This window comes from Coffea eugenioides, unplaced genomic scaffold (assembly GCF_003713205.1).
Source record: "Coffea eugenioides isolate CCC68of unplaced genomic scaffold, Ceug_1.0 ScVebR1_2141;HRSCAF=3119, whole genome shotgun sequence".
Classification (NCBI taxonomy): domain Eukaryota; kingdom Viridiplantae; phylum Streptophyta; class Magnoliopsida; order Gentianales; family Rubiaceae; genus Coffea; species Coffea eugenioides.
In genome coordinates this window covers 53,354-70,533 of record NW_020862602.1, presented here as the reverse complement: position 1 = coordinate 70,533, position 17,180 = coordinate 53,354, and the positions used below count along the sequence as shown (strand labels likewise).

At 33.9% G+C, this 17,180-nt stretch overlaps 1 protein-coding gene across 2 annotated transcripts; it reads left to right on the top strand.

The window, feature by feature from the left end:
* Window positions 1–8,815: 8,815 nt before the first annotated feature.
* LOC113756285 (pollen-specific leucine-rich repeat extensin-like protein 4) lies at window positions 8,816–13,541 on the top strand. 2 transcript variants are annotated; one of them, XM_027300012.1, is made up of 4 exons: window positions 8,816–9,030; window positions 9,142–9,579; window positions 9,665–9,741; window positions 13,335–13,541. In XM_027300012.1, the coding sequence occupies exons 1-4, from the start codon at window positions 8,946–8,948 to the stop codon at window positions 13,455–13,457; spliced, it is 723 nt and encodes a 240-aa protein (XP_027155813.1). In that variant the 5' UTR covers window positions 8,816–8,945; the 3' UTR covers window positions 13,458–13,541. The 2 variants fall into 2 exon arrangements, with proteins under 2 accessions (XP_027155813.1, XP_027155812.1); XM_027300011.1 differs by having other exon boundaries at window positions 9,127–9,579.
* Window positions 13,542–17,180: the final 3,639 nt, after the last annotated feature.

The window sequence follows — 17,180 nt, the reverse complement described above, 5'->3', positions numbered from 1 at the left end:
CTCTTTGTTCACAAACAGTCTTTGCAGCCTTGGTTTTAATGGAAAATAACGCAACACCTTTCTACGTATTTTGGAATTTGGAGATTTATACCGCGGTGCTTTACATTTTTCATTTGGACAATGATCAAGGCCTTTATTTTCATTCCAAAAAAGTGCGCAATCATTTTCACAGGCGTGGATCTTTTCACACTTCAGCCCCAACTCACGGATGAAATTTTTTGCCTCGTAATATGAACTGGGAATCAAAGCTGTAGGAAATACTTGATGCAAGAACTTCAGCAACATATCAGTAGATTTACAAGTCCACCGATTCATTGTTTTCAAGTGGAGGATATGGACAATAAACGAGAGTTTTGAATACTTTTCACAGCCCGGGTATAGAGATTTTTCAGCCTCCGATAATAATCTGAGAAACCTACTTGCTTCTCCTTCTTTCTCGGTACAAGCACCCGTATCAAGTTCCGGTGAATGTCTCCAACTCTCACCAAAGTTAGCAACTCCTACATCATTTAACAGCTCCTCCATACTGTCAAAGTCACTATCGTTGTCATTTATTTCTATGTCATCATTCTCATCATCAGATTCAAACCCTTCGCCATGATATATCCACCTAGTATAACTATCAACAATTCCTCGACACAAGTGATTGGCCATGACTTCCTTAGTTTGATCCTCAAAATTATTGCATACTTTGCAAGGACATGGCAGTTTACAATTAGGATCCTTGCCTAGAAAAGCAAACTTAATAAATTCATCAACTCTATCTAAATACTTGGGGTCTAGGTAGTTCTTAATAGGCATCCAACTCCTATCCATATTGTTGCAGCCCTTTATCCTACCATAAAGAATATGACCGCCACATTATATAGAAAACAAATGCAATGTAATATGAACTAAATTTAAACTCCTCAAATACCAGCAATGGGATCCAAGGTGTAAAACACATTTTTAACAAAAATCAACCATCTCAAGTACAAATGCATTAGTAAGGCAACAAACTAAATAGAATCTGCAGCCACAGTATACATGCAAAAGTTTGGCAAACAAAAGATAAAGCCATAACATGAATAATCAATTTCATAGGCTGATTTTGCTAGCTAACAGCACACTACATGTTCAAAAAACATAGGATCAGGCATCATATATTTGTAAAGGGAAGATGCCCAACGCAGAAATAATAGAAGAGTAAAGCACAAATATAAATTTCAAGCCTGAATAATGGTAAGAAGGAACAGTACCTGAAACTCAGACCACTCAATTGGTTTCCTTTTCCTACCAAGAACAAGAGCTATTTGCAATCTTAGCACCGCTCCAGATGCAGCAGTATGTGCCTTTACAAGAACCTCCTTATATCTGGTCTGAAATGCAACTGGGAGAAAACGTCCAGTGCTTTTGTCACCAACCCTGTTTATCAAGAATATCCCCAATTATATGGTAAGCCACTAATGTCTTGTATAATTAGTGGTAGGAATTAAGTCTTCAGATTTAATTCTAGAGAGAGAGAGAGAGAGAGAGAGAGAGAGAGATTAAAGTATGTGAGTTTGATTGAAGCAATAATAATTTCTAGAAGATATTTTCATCTATCTCATGTGTCGGTTCATTTAAGGCTAGGAAACTGATTCGCAGCAGAAATTTATTCACATGTTCAGATGTAAAATAACTCACACAGTCAACTTACTAGAGTTATGTTTTCTTTCTTCTGTTTTCTATTTTAAATGCCATTTTTCCCACCCTAAACCTTGAGATACAACCAGAAAAGTATATCTGGAAATTATTTTTTTTTGGCATAATAAGATGAACAAGTAGCTCCTCCAGTTTGAAATGTTTGATAAGATCAATCTTTTTTGCACGGCAAATCTTGTAAGTAAATTAGAGTACTTTTTTAAGTCGTGTAACTTGAAGTTGCCACTTGCCAGCCTGTTGAATCAGAATTTGCAGAAATAGTACATCATCTATGGCCAAATTTTGAAGTATATCGATTCCCTCGGATGGCTTAAGCCATTAACCAACCACAATAACGATATAATGGCAACTAAGAAGTACAAAAAAGATTAATAGCAAACGGTGCTATAAAGTAATGCATTGGTTGTCTTCACGATGGCTTATGATTCTGAGAATTAGTCAGAACTAATTAAGTAAAGGAAATATTGTAACGGAAGTTGCAATCAACAATGTCCAAGAAATTAGGGAGCTGCAAATAATTATTTTCCAACAAAAATCTAGGATGACAATGCCATATATGAGATATCAAAATGAAGTTCTTCTTCTTCTCTTTATTATTGCACTGGCATTTATCATTGTTTCTGCCCAATATATGATGTAGTACTACAAGATGTACGCTAGTGAAACATTTTTTACAATATCCCAATGAAAGAGAAACTTCCAAAAGTTGAGCCAACATCTGTACCAAGATTCTAGTCTATGCTTTCCATCATCTGGATCCCAATAGCTATGATAGCATCTAATAATCAAGAGCTGCTAAAAGATTTTGGGCAGAAATTTGCAAAAAAATATTGTAGAATATTAGGGATTTGGAAAAATTGGGTAAAATGTATAAGAGAGAGAAAAACGAACCTTTCCAATGAAAACCTTGCCCTTTAATGCTGGACAGCCATGGTGATGCTAGTGAGAAGCCAAAGAACGGATTTGTTGTGTGGGTGAAAGTATCAGGTGCCGTGCGGAAGCTCTGTTTTGTGCTGATTCGCTTCCTTTTTCTCCGTCCTTGTTTCTTTTGTTTCTGTTCAGCCCGTCCGCCGCCCCCTTTACTTTCTCTTCTATTCTCTTGTTCTCTCGCAATCTTCAGCCGCCCCCTCTAGCCGTTGTTTCTCTCTCTCTCACTCAGCGCTGCCCCTTCTTTTCCAGCCGTAAACAACCCCCAGCCCGTTACTCCTAACTCTCTCCGCTGGTGGTTCTCTCTTTTTTCTCTCGAAGTTCTCCTCTCCTCTGGTTTTTCTCTCAGCTATCTCGCCGTCCTCTTTCTCCCCGTCTGTCAAAACCTAACTCTCTCTGGTTTTTCTTACCTTCAGCCATCAACTTCCCCGCCGTTGTTTTTCTCTCTCTCTTGCCCCTCTTGTTTCCTCACTCAACCAGCCGCCAACTCTCTTGCTTCATCAGCCCTCCAGACCCTCTGCTCCCAGCCGTCAGTGCAGAAGCTTGTTTGTTTCATCTCGGTGAAAGTTTGTGTTTCAGCTCGGAAGCTCTGTTTCAGCTCAGTGCAGAAGCTTGTTTGTTTGCTTTAACTCAGACCAAGTGTTCCGTTGCTTTTGTTTTCAGAATGTGTTCCGCTGCTTTGGTCTTTGCTTTGCTTTGGATATTGTTTTTGTTGCGCGGCACTTTCACTATGATTTGATCAAAATTTTGACTTCACTCATTTTCCCTCCATTTGATACCAAAAATCATGTTTTTTTCTGGATTTGTAATATGGTTTGAACCATAGATTTTAATGCTATAGTATTATTCTTTATTTTTTAGCAAAAAATAAAAATTTTCATCAACATAGGTGGCAAAATTTGTTAATTTCATATAATTGAAAATGTACTTTTATAATTTGCTAATATTTTATACTAATTTCTTATAATTGCAGCACTAAAGAACATCATGTAATTGAAAATAATTAAACTCAAATTATATGGTTATAACATAGTTTCAATAAAAATAATCATTTTCCCAACATTTGAGACCAATCATCATGCTTTTTTTATTTTTAATTTGGTTTGAAGCATAGATTTTATTGCTATAGTATTATTCTTTATTTTTTAGTACAAAAACACAAATTTTCATCAATATAGGTGGCAAAATTTGTTAATTACATATAAGTGAAAATATACTTTTATAATTTGCAAATATTTTAGCCCTGCAATTTTTTATAATTGCAGCACTAAAGTACATCATTAATTGAAAATAACGAAAGTCAAATTCTATGGTTATAACAGACTTTCATTAAAAATAATCAAATGCTATTAATAAGACATTATTGTTAAGTCAAAATCAAAGAAAATTTGGTGATGACATAATGTTATCACTAATTTATTCAAGATTATAATGACAAGAAAAGTCGTCACTAATTAAATTGCTAGTTTTTAATATTGTCAATTGCTAGTTTTTAATACTTTTGTGAAAATATTGATAATGGTTGAGAAAATTTTGTTACATTACTGCAAGTGATAAATGTACTTTTGTTCTTTTTCAAACATTTATTTTAATGTTTAATTTTGTTTAAAACTATTGTACTAGTATAGATTTGCAAGACAAAACTTAAGTTCTCAATAGTTAAAAAATTCATTACAGAGAAAACACAAAGTAGTAGTTGCAAAATGTGTATAAATTACAGATATTTTAATGTGTATAAATTACAGTTTATTTTAATGTTTAATTTTGTTTGAAACTATTTTACTAGTATAGATTTGCAAGACATAGATTTATGGGTAATTTCTTTTTTTTTTGCTTTCACATATTTAATTTATGTTAAATACAAAACCTACCAGTTTCCCTTTCATAAAAATATTAGTGCAACACTTTTTGAATTTTACTTACAAACATTTATGTATTTAACATAAATTAAATGATTTAGAGTGAAATGCCCATAAAGAGCAGAATATTTGTTCATGTAATGGAAGAAACCCACAAAGAGTTGGTACTTTATGGGCCATTTCTTTTTTTAAAAAAATTTAATTTATGTTGAAAAGATAACCTGCCAGTTTTCGTTTTGTAAGAAATCAGTGTAACACTTTTTGAATTTTACTTACAAACATTTATAAATTTATCATAAATTATATGTTTGAGAGTAAAATGCCCATAAAAAGTTGGTACTTTGAATAGATAATGCTCATTTGCCCATAAACTACACTCCCTGAAGGCTATTTTGTTAATTACTTTGTAGTACTTTGTTATTCCTTTGCTAATACTACTTGGCATGTAGTACAAAGGATAAATCTGGCATAAATTTCTTATTCCATTGATAAAAAGACCTGCCTGCCTTATAACTATTGTAATGAAAGATATATCTTTAGAGTTTATAACAAATTATTACTTAAGTTTGAGAAAATTATAAAATATTTATGCATAGTTTATCAAGATACCATTCGCAATTTCCTAATAAAAAAATAGGGGCTAAATTGTAAAAGTTAGGGTGCCATAATAGAAATAATAAAATTGGTGTATTACATATGGGGGTTAAATTGCAAAAGTTAGAGTGCCATATTAGAATTAATGAAATTGGTGAATTACATATGGGGCTAAATTACAAAAGTTAGGGAGTAATAATAGAATTAAAGAAATCGGTGTACTACATATGGGGCTAAATTGTAAAAGTTAAGGTATCATAATGGAATTAATGGAATTTTTTACAACATTTGGGGCTAAATCGCAAAAGTTAGGGTGGCACAGTAGAATTAATGAAAGTGACTTAGAAATAAGTACTTTAAACAGTAACGATTAATTCTTGTCACTAAATCCGAATCGGTAGAGTAACAGTGACGATATTAGAAGTTGTCACTATATAGATCATTTTAGTGACAACGTTTTTCAAGGTCGTCACTGAAGACTTAGTTGCTTTGAGCAATTATGACAACTTTCCTTATCGTCACTAAACAAACACGTTTTGTGACAACTTTACGTGTCGCGACTAAAGAAGCTCTTTTTGTGACCACTTATTGTCATCACTAAAAAATGTTGTCACTAATAACTATTTTTTTTAGTGATCAGTGACGACAACAAAAAGTCGCCCGTAAATAGGCCAAGCAATAGTGATGATGTTCTTAATGTCGTCACTATTGTGTGTTCTAACACTCCCGCGCTCTTGCTAAATCTTGGCGGGAATTTACTAGTGACGACTTTTCTAAGTCGTTACAAATGAGTTGGCTCCCATTAGAGGTTTGTGACGAGTTAGAAAGTCGTCAATAAAGGATCCCCTTTTGTGACAATTTTTTTTCGTCACAGAGAAAAGTTGTCACTAATGACCAATTTTCTTGTAGTGGCAACAACAAATCTGCCTTTTGTTTTCCAATCTAAACTTCGTTTCCGCACATGTCCTAGTTTGATTTTTGCACTTATACGTTCCATTTGATTTTACTCTAGTAGTATGTGGATTCGGTTTATAACTCGTATTCGAGTCTCATTGTGCTTGTTTGAATGTTTTAGGGCGTGACGGTGATTCAAGACGCTCTTTAGGCGGAAGTGTATGAAATTTCATTTGCTTGCTTGGTGAGTGTACCACTCACTTGCTTGTTACTATATAGCTTTGTTACCCTTGAAATTGATGCCTTGAATGCTTATTTGCACCGTTGAAATTGGTTCAAGCGAGGGTGTACTTGATCACTCTCACCCTTTATGTCTTACGTATGACTGTTTACTGCGTTACTTGAATGGTATATGAATATATTGGAATTGGTGTCGTTTGGACGAGTATCCAACGGCCATTACTGTTATCACTGAGCTCAACCCCATTGGTGGTCAATTGAATCGAGCCGGCAAGGGTTTGGTCGTGAAAATTGACGAGTCATAGGGACTGTTATATGGAATCTTGTAGTATAAGACTCTCGATTCCGGTATACTCGAGTATTACCAATTCTCTACTGTTTGGAGTTCGGGCCCGGTAGGGGTATGTTGGGTGGAAGGAATGGAAGTAAAGTGGGGTCTATGTTTGGTTGCGCTTTGTACATTGACGGAGGGTCAATGAGATATGATCAAGTATGGCGAGTGAGGAAAGGGACTCTTGAAAGCCGTCCGTATCCTTTTACCATTGTTATTGATATGTGACTTTATTTAGTTTCCTTATTGAATGATTTGGGATTGATCGACTCCATGCATAATTGAACTTCCTTGCTTGAGTGAAAGTATCTCACTGGGAGTAAGCTCACCCTATTACTTTTGTTTTCCTTACAGGGGTTTGAAACTTTTGAGAGACTAGGACCTTTGGTTGCCGAGTTGAGCTTGAGTAAATACATTTTGAATAGCTCCTTATTGGGCAAAACCTTAAGTGCAATTTGATCCAACCTTTGCGTTTGAGTTGTAATTTGCAAACCGGACTTGTATAAACGTGTATAAACTTGTTGGATAACTGTTGTATGCTATTCTGACGTGTCCGGCACTGTTCATGTCGGTTCCGATTTTCGTTTCTTTTATTTTGTGATTTTGACTTGTTTGAGCGGGCTTTTATTCTCCCGGAACGTTTTAGATCGTGTTTAACTGCACCATTAGTCCTGGCGAGAGTTGGGCAGACAGTCCGCTAACCTCTTTGGTTCACCTTAGGGGAAGGTGGGGCTGTCACACCGTTGTTTAGGGGTTGAACCAATTTAGTCTCCATTACTTCAGCAAACACACATTTCATCTCTTAAATTTTGATTTTCTGACCAATAGGGCAATTGATATTAAATCACTCATGGACAGAAATTGATGTTGAATCACTTAATTTAATCGGAATAAAATACATCAATGCTACGCACCATTTGTGAAAAGACTTGACCATGCGGGAGAAAAAAATTATCAGATTGGCCCCATTTCGCCATCCCTATGATACCCAATTATTCGACACATCTATCTACATTATTCTTAAATTTTGATTATTTTTTTGAAGAATTTTGAGTGTTTATTGAATTTTGTCTCTTTCAAGCGTTTTCATTAATAATGTGTGCCTATCACATATTTTATTTTATCCAAATTGAGTGCTTAATGTCAATTTTAGAACAAATTGAATGATTAAACATCAATTATTCCCAATTGATCAAAATCGAAACTTAAAGGACGAAATGGTGTTTGTATTGAAACAATGTCAGACCAAATTGATCCACCCCAAACAATGAGGATGACAAATGCATTTTTCCCATTTGTAATAAGTGTAACAGGCTCTCTGATCAATTTACTTTGGAACATTAAGGTGGATTGCTCATGACAAAAGCAACTCTGTTCCTTCTAAATCAAAAGTCATAGATTCTGTTGATTAGTACCTGTAATAATTTTCAGCCTGTAATTTGATGGCAGTAAGGTGCGTGTCATCCTTTTCAAATATTTTTCTGGCAAATAAAATTTTGGGGTGGGAACCATTGGCATTGCCCCAAAAAAAATATGCTCAACAGGGCTTTACCCTTTTGTATCGTCAGATACACAACTAGTTGGTCCAGATCGATTCCTACATGGAGAGTATTTCATAAGATAATTCATTCAAAAGATAGTTGCCAATGGGAGAGGAGCGAGCCAAGGCGAGGTTGGGTTAAAAGCTTCAGGTTCGCTCTTTTTTTTTTCCCTTTCTTTCGCCCTTTATTTTCCTTTCTTTCCAAGGAAGCATATATTCTACTGTTCTAAAACCAATCCAAATGGGAAGAAAAAGGACTAGATCTATCTTTTGGACCTCTCCGATTGCCAGATTTTAATTTGAGGGAAAATGGACATATCCTTGGATCCTCCAGTTAATAAACGCGCCACAGTTTTCGATTATTTATTGTAAAGGACATGTATGTTGATTTTTCTGTAAAATGTGTTGCTAGATATATACAATAAAAAAGTAGTTTGGCCAATGAGTGTTCAACAGGCACCTCTTAAATTTGTTTAAAAAGTATAATTAATTTAGAAATGTATTTAATGTAGGTCGTGTAATAATTGTGATTGCGTGTATCCTAATCATAAGCGAGCTATAAAATAAGTGCTATTACTTGCCTGAAGAATCTTTAAAAATATGTATATTCATTATAGATAATCCTAAAATTATTCCCATTTCGTGTATTGTAAATTTTCTTATCCCATTGTTCAGTATACCGATAACTTACAAACTGATTCCCTTACGTACGTTCCTCTTGCAATTCCATCTATTAATTCACTTTAGATTTACAATCTGTTCTTCTTTAACAGCACATTACACCGAAGCCTCCTCCTTTCTCCAGACTAATAATAGCCAAAGCAGAAATCCCCATAATAAGAATAAGAAGTACATACTGTATTAGTTTCAATTCACGATGAAGGCAATGACCGTATTGGCAATGCAAATTCGCTTCCTTAGCATTTTCGTAGTCTGCACTTGCTGCTTTCTGAGTCAATCTGGTATTTATATTTTATGAGTCTGATTGACCTGTTCATATCCCATTAATATCTATGCTTGCTTCGTTGGTTCATGACTTTTGTATTTTTCTTACTCAGTTGTTGCATTTGAAGGAAGCATACCACAAATTTCTGAGTCCAAGAACTCACAAGTACCAGCACGTCCACTCTTTGATTTAATGCTGAAAAAAGCAAAGAGACCAAGGGGTAATATTTTTCTTCAGGATAGCACTTTAACTGTACAACCAAATGACAATTTTCCTCCCTATTGTACATTATCTCCCTTGATCCCAAAATCTCCAATTTCAACTGCTCCAACCCCCGGAATTTATACACCACTGTCCCTGCCTTCGCCAATGTATTATGCACCGCCTTTCACCATGCAAAGTCCTCCTCCAACTGCAAGCACACCTAGAATAGTCCCAACTCCACCATGCGCCCCCCCATCACCACCCACACCACAGCGACCACAGTTTTCAGTCTGGTGTGTTGCCAAGCCCACTGTACCTCCTACGCTACTTCAGGTGGCACTTGATTATGCCTGCGGTTCAGGTGCTGATTGTGAGCCCATAAAACGCAATGGATTGTGCTATCTGCCTGACACAGTGATCGCTCATGCTTCCTATGCTTTTAACAGTTACTGGCAGAAGACAAAGCTGGCTGGTGGAACTTGTGATTTTGGAGGGACAGCCATGCTTGTCAGCGTTGATCCCAGTAAGACAAATGTCATCTGTCATTAAATCTTTTTCAGAAACATTTTGCCAAATTGCATTTTGAAAGTTCCAAACAAATGGAGGAATTTAATTGCCCCACGATTAACTTGACAATCACCATATGAACGTAGGTAATTTAATTTTTTAGTAACTAGAAGTAGGTAAAATCCTAGCGTCGAAATAGGCAAATTAGGTTCAAATGAGAACTCAAGAAGGTTTTCTATTTAAATGCTACAATGAGCAATTTCGACATTTTCTTAAGGTGCACTGCTTACTGATTGGCTTTCAGCAAATGCCGATTAACCATAGTAGCACCTAACACCCATAAATGTACATGTCTGCATTTATTATTTTCTTAAATTCCGAAAATTTTCCTGTTTATATTTACATTTCTAAAGTGTTATTACACGTTTTTTAGCACCTAATACTCATAAATGTATATGTCTAGATTTATTATTTCCTTAAATTTCTAAATTTTCCCTATTTAGGTTTACATTTCTAAAGTGGTGTTACTTGAAAAAGCTGGTACTCAATAAACACAAGCAAACAAAACTCATACTAAACATCCTACTACGGTGCACCATATAATTCGTACATGTCCCGCCCAACTCCATAATTCGTGGGTGTCAGAATCCCCTTAGGAATTGTACTTAAGTTCTTGCTATAATAGTAAGATTAAAGGTTGTTAGAACCGATTTGTGTGGGTCCAGCTAGTAGGCTTATAATAAAGCAATGGCTAAAGTATAGTGGAAGCACCTAAATTTGTCAAAAGGTTCTATATTATTAAGGAAGTCTTTATCTAGTTACTAACGTGGAAAGTTTAACAATTTGAAATTCTGGATTCAAATCGCCTTTTTTCCCTCTCATTTCTTAAACCTCACACTTTTCCTACTTACAAAAATGTGAAAAGGTTTTATATAATTCTTTAAAAAAAAAAATGAGGCTTATTTTATGCTCATTAAATTAATTTTGGCTAAAATTCCAAAAATATCACTCAAAATTTGGTCATACATCATTTTTTGTCTTTCATTTATCACCTCGAGAATATCCTAGTAGTATCTTTATGATAAATATAAGACCATAAATTTAGAGGATGCTACCCCTCGCGGGTCTTCTTGCACATTATTGCGCGATTGCTCGATAGTGTTTATAGAAGAAGTTTCTTGGTGAAGTACCACAATCGTGATGATATCTAATGTATCTTCTGTTAATATCTTAATAGTTAGGCTCATGGTTTTACGATTAGTAAAATGTCCTAAGCTATATAAAATCTCAAAGATAGGTTGTGGAGAATATCATTAGTTTATAGTGTTTATTTTCGTACAGTGGGTACTTAAATTGGAATTTTAGTGAAGTCAGTGGCAGAATCAAAGTGGAGGCATTAGGGGCGTGGGCCCCACTGTCCCGCAAAATTGTACTAGTATATCTTGTGTTTTAGCAAATTTTCAGCTCTGTTCCCACTAAATTTCAAAAGTGGATATAATATAGGACTAATTTATGATTAGATGGAATTGGAATACTGACCAATCCAAAATCAAAAGCTTTTTTTTTTCTAATCATTTAGTTTACTTGGAAGTATTTATAATTTACTAATCATTACTCAAATGACTTGTCCGGACTTTTTCTAGTGAATTAAAAAAATACATTATGTTAAAGGTCTGCTCAATTAGAAATAAAGCAATTGTGATCTTTTTCAATACAACATGGGAAAAATAAAAAATTTGGATCCTTCTTTTGACTAGTAATACAATAGGTCAATTTGCAATTTCAAAATGTTTAGTATGCATTTTTTAAAGCTTTTTATTTAAATTTATTATTTTATTTGCAAATTATGTTGGGTTGCATTAATCATGACATACATGTATCGATTTTGTATGTAAATATTATTGTGTCTTTAAAAAAAAATTATCAATATATATTAATATTATTTTTGCCCCCCACTAAAAATTATTTCTAGTTCGGCCAATAAGTGAATCCACAGATTAAGAACCTACTGATTTTGTCAAGGAACTTTAACAGGAAAGTGACCTATGGAATTGTAACGGTGAAATGAACAGATTAAAGAATCAACTAACTTAACAAAATTCACAATAATTTGTTTTCATTATCGTAACCAAAATTGTGTATTGTGTAGACACAATAGAGCAAATATATCGTGAATGCAAATAATTTTTCCTTCGAGTTACAACATGCCCCGTAGTCGTTACTTATAATTTTGGTACTGAGTGCATGGAAGGACAGAATTTTACGCAGCTTCCATCATATACCTTCCCAAAAATGCACCTAAAAACATATAAAATGCACATAAATTAGAACTTCCTCTGTAACGGGCTTTTAGATCATCCTAGACAGTCTGCACTGAATTATAGGTAGCAAACAAACACATTTAACTAATTTTATTCATACCTCCTTATGAATAGATGGATATGAGTATTTTAAGTTTTTGCATATGTGTAAAAATGAGTTATCCAATAATACCCATTTAATAAATGGTATGAAATGGATATTACTGGCTAATCCATCAAATCTAATTAAGCTATTTAGAATTGTCTTCCCCCAATCCTCCTCTCTTCCCCCACCTATTTTTTTTTTCAAATTCTTCATTTTATCATGATGTTAACTACTTTTACTTCATATTATTATTATTATTATTTGTTGGTTTTATCTTATCATTTTATATTTTCTTAATTTGTTATCTTGCTCATTTTTTAGCATTACCAATTTATGACAAGTTTTATCCTTTTTTCCTACCTTTCAAAAAAAAAATTTGTGACATAGAGTACGGATAGAAAAAATTGGTAATTAGACTCATTGAGCATTATAAGTAAATATTTAAAACTAATAATGGATGCAAAGCATGGTGTAAATTGATGACTTAGTTTGCAAAAATGAATTTAAATGAGTTTACAAAAAGTTAAAATAAATGGGTTATAAATAGGTAATTGGGTTACCCAATTTATTTTTTAACTTACTCATTTATACCCATCTAATTAAATAGGTATAAATGGGTTGACTCACTTATACCCATTACCTATTTTAACCAATCCAAACCTACCCAAGTCACCCATTTTGACACCTCTACATTGAACCAATCAAGTATAGCTGCATATAGATTGTCTTCTACTTTAGAATCTCTCTCTATCTTAAAATTTTACCTTTCATTAAATTTTTTTATACTATATTACGTAGAGAATAACTTAACCATGAGAAGGATCAAATAACTCTTGGGAAATAGATAAATATTTATATAAATAATCTTAATTGTCTAACAATGAGCGACTATGAGGCATCTTTCTTTTGAACTGTTTTGGGGACAGGTGTAGGTGTAATTGTATAACCAATCAATTGCTTAGAGTTGCTGTATTTCCTGCAAAAATCATTTTGCACTAAAAAACATTGATGCGCTCGTATAAATATAATAATTGATAGATCGCCAGCAAAGATGACCATAGCCAGCCGATTTCCCTATTTTCGGACTCATTTTCCCCTAGGCTTCTCACGCACTTACTTTTTAGCATAATACACATAATTTATCTTTGGTTGTTTATCCTTTAACCGGCAACTATGAAACTCTCACACAAATTTGTCTGGCAGGTTACGATGAGTGCCAGTTCATCTACTCCTGAGGAATGGGAGGACCTTAGGATTTGGAAGTGGATGGATAACCTGAATACCTGTCTCTTGTATAAATTTGAGCCCGGAAAAAAGAGAAAATGAATGAATTGATGGTGTCTTATTCTGTGTAATTTGATTTTTTGTTTGTATTATGAATTTAGTAGAACTACGTCAAATCATAGTAAGTGATGACAATGGAATCTTCTCTTCTTTGTGGGTCTCAGACTTCAAAGTAGCATACGAAATTAGAATGAAGTTTGCTCTATTATCTTATTTAAAAGAACATACATTTACTTATACTTTCTTACTAGTACTCTGAACTTTACATCAAAAATAAAATTAATAATATATTTTTATATAATATTATCAAAAAAGCAAAAGCTTAAAAGTTCAAATAATTTCATTTTATTATAAATTTTCGTTAACATGTACTATTTTTGTCAAATAAAAACATGAACTATAATGAGGCAGTTTATTGAATATGTTTTAGGTGTAATCTATGATACCTCAACATTTGAGCTATCAAACAATCTGTTGCAGTGGGCAAAAAACTTGGCTGAAATTGTGAATCATTATTGAATTGTGATTTTGATGGATTTTGATTCCTACAATAAAAGTAGAAATGTTTTTCTTTAAAAGTGATGAATGGATCAGATGTAAATGTAACAAAAAGTTTTTTGGAGGTCAGAACATTTTTCACACCGATCAACCCTTAATACAAATGCTATTATTGATAGATGTGCCAATTTTATTTTTTTTGAATTTATTGGAGTTCAAATCACAAATAATAATGCACGATCTTTGTATGGATTAATGTATTTCTGCACCAATGTATTACAATTGTCCTGTACATTAAAGAAACATAAAAAGTGTAAGTCATCAATTAACTTCTATCATATACAACATAGGCAATAAACACAATTGATATAAATAATTTATACCTTCTTTTGCAATCTCTAAGATACGATACAAGACAGTAAAATATGAACTCAATATGCTTGTCTTGAAGATTGATATTTAATTTGTTATTTGATTCGTGTATTTTCATGGAAACATTGTATTTGCTATTAAAAAAATATATGATTTACTGTTTGAAAAAATGTAATTAAATCTAAAAGTACAATAAAATAATTACATGGTTATTACATCTACTATGTCATTGCAATTGAAACACCTTGTTTCACCGTGATGAAGTTGACATTATTGTCCACAATTTTCATATAACTCAATGAACATATGTAAGGCCCAAAGACAACCTAAGAGGGGGGGGTGAATTAGGTTGATTAAAATCTTAATCAAATTTATGCAATTTTTTTTGCTTAATAAAAATTTACCTTCTTTTCTAGTAATGATCAATCAAGTAGATTAGAAGAAGAGAGCAATATTGATTCGAAAAACAAGTATAGACAAGCAATGAGAATTTTATTAAACAAAAAATAATAAGATAGAATATCAAACCGATTGTCTACCAAGCTTTCCTCAAACTTGAAGACCAATCACTAGGTTGAGCAACTTCTCTTTGATGAAAGATGATCAACTAGATGTACAATGGAGGGAGCACTTCCTCCTTGCCCTAAGCCACACTTAGTCAAGCTAAGAAGTTTTACAATCACTCAGATAACCCTCAACAAAGCTACACTAAAGAAACTTTCAACCACAAAAGAAATGCTCACAAGAAATTCACACCACTTGGAGAACAAATCTAGCTTTGGAGACTATTTTCTAGCTAAAATATCTCTTGAGATCTTGTAAACAAAGTGTGCAAAAGTCCCTTCTTTGTTCAGAATCGTTTGTATTTGAAGGGGACCAAAAATGGGCTTCATTAATGCTTCCAACGGATAGAAGGCAGATGAAGAGTCAGCTAGCTGTTGGGGCTATCGGACGTCCGACAGCTTAGTCATCGTCCGATCCCATCATCCGAAAATCAGTCAAGTTGTTGTTCGGACGTCCGATGGGATTTTATCGTCCGAGCTTCTGTGTCCGAACGTCGTCCAGAGAGTTATCAAAGCTTTGTGGAATTTTTAGGACGTCCGATGAGATTGATGTGCGTCCGAAGCATGCGTCCGATCCTTCAGGACGTCCGATGCTTCCTTACGAGCGTCCGACAGAGTTTCCTTCTTGATGTTCTTCATCTTTCAGGACGTCCGACATGAGTGTCCTGTTTTTGCTTCTTCTTTTGGTTGATTTTCATTTCTTGACATATTCGTACCTGATTCTTTGATAGGCAAAAAACACTTATATTTGAAGAGAGTTAGATAAACATTTCAAAGTACTTTGTGATCATCAAAACCAAGAATAACATTCTCCCCCTTTTTGATGATGACAAAACAATGGTTTGAAATGAGATTTGATGATTGCAATATAAGCTCCCCCTTTCTCAATTGACAAAAACTCCCCCTTACTTAGTGGATCATAGAGCAAAAATTTGAAAAACTCCCCCTCACTTGGCTACCCTACCGAATTAATCAATTATCCAAAAACATAACAATTAAGCAGCCAACATCCAACATTTTACCAATTCAATCCATCAAGCCAATTCAATTTCAATTAAATCATCAATCAATCCAATCCAGTCCTCTCCCCCTTTTTGTCATCACAAAAGGCCAATCAATCACATATATCACGGAGAACCAATAACAAAAACATTCATCACATCCACACATTCATCATTCAAAATACTTAAACATCCATCCACATATCCATAACCATTACAGCCATAATCATCGCATCCAAAACTTATAATTTCAGAAAAACTCCCCCTTACACATAGCATCCATCTCTCCCCCTTTTTGTCATCATAAGATGAGAGTAAAAAATCAACTATCATAATCCAGCAACAATAACAGAGTATAAAAACAGAAAAATGACAGCAATCACCAACATATCACAGAGAATTTGATATCAAAAGAAGTATCAACATATGACAGAGAGTTTTGACAAAGCAAACCATCTTTAGATCAGAATTGTTCTTTTCTTTCCCTTTTGATATCATACAGATTCAGTAAAATTCAAAAAACTCATATCAAAGTATCAGAAATATCAAAAAAGAAACATTATGAACAAGAATCACTGCAATGATTAACAAAATCTCCTACTTGTTAGAGTTAGCATCATGTCTAACTATCCACATGCATTTCATGCCTTTTTTATATTCTTTTTCACATAGCAATCACTTTTCATGTGACCTTTTTGACAACAGAAATTACACATAACCAAAGAGTTATTCACATGAACGGATTTAATAAATCTGACTTGCCTTTTCCTATGGATAGCAAATTCGTTGGAATTAGAATTCAACATATTCTTTTGAAAACATACTTGTTTCTTGTGTTTGAGCAACTCATTTAGACCATTCATTCTTCTTTTCAAATCACCTTGTTCCTTTTTGAACAATTCACAAAGTTTTGTTTTTCTATCAAGTTCAAAATGTAAAGCAGTCTCACTCTTTTTGAAGTAATCATTTTCAGCTTTCAACTTTTTATTTTGTTGAAAAAGATTTGCATTATCTTGAAGCAAAAAACTAATTTTCTGTTTTAACTCCTTGTTTCTAGCATAGGATTCTTTCAAACTATCATGCAATTTTATAATGAAAGATTCAAGATCATCATCACTTTCATCATCACTTTCAACTTGAGAGTTACAAGTTCTTACCTCATCATCTCCAATGGCCATGAAAGCCAATTGAGCAGATTCTTCTTCCTCTTCAATTTCACCATCGGAGTTGCATTCATTCCATGTGAACTGGAAGTTATTGAATCTGGGTTTTCTTTCACCTTTTCTCTTCTTCACTGGACACTCACTTGCATAATGTCCAGGTTGGCCGCA

Excerpts from the sequence above, each read along its gene's own strand:
- LOC113756285 (XM_027300011.1), top strand. The coding sequence starts at position 8,946 with ATGAAGGCAATGACCGTATTGGCAATGCAAATTCGCTTCCTTAGCATT. Across the intron at positions 9,031-9,126 it reads CTGCTTTCTGAGTCAATCTG|TTGTTGCATTTGAAGGAAGC; the intron begins GTATTTATATTT and ends TTTCTTACTCAG. Across the intron at positions 9,580-9,664 it reads TGATTATGCCTGCGGTTCAG|TTACTGGCAGAAGACAAAGC; the intron begins GTGCTGATTGTG and ends TGCTTTTAACAG.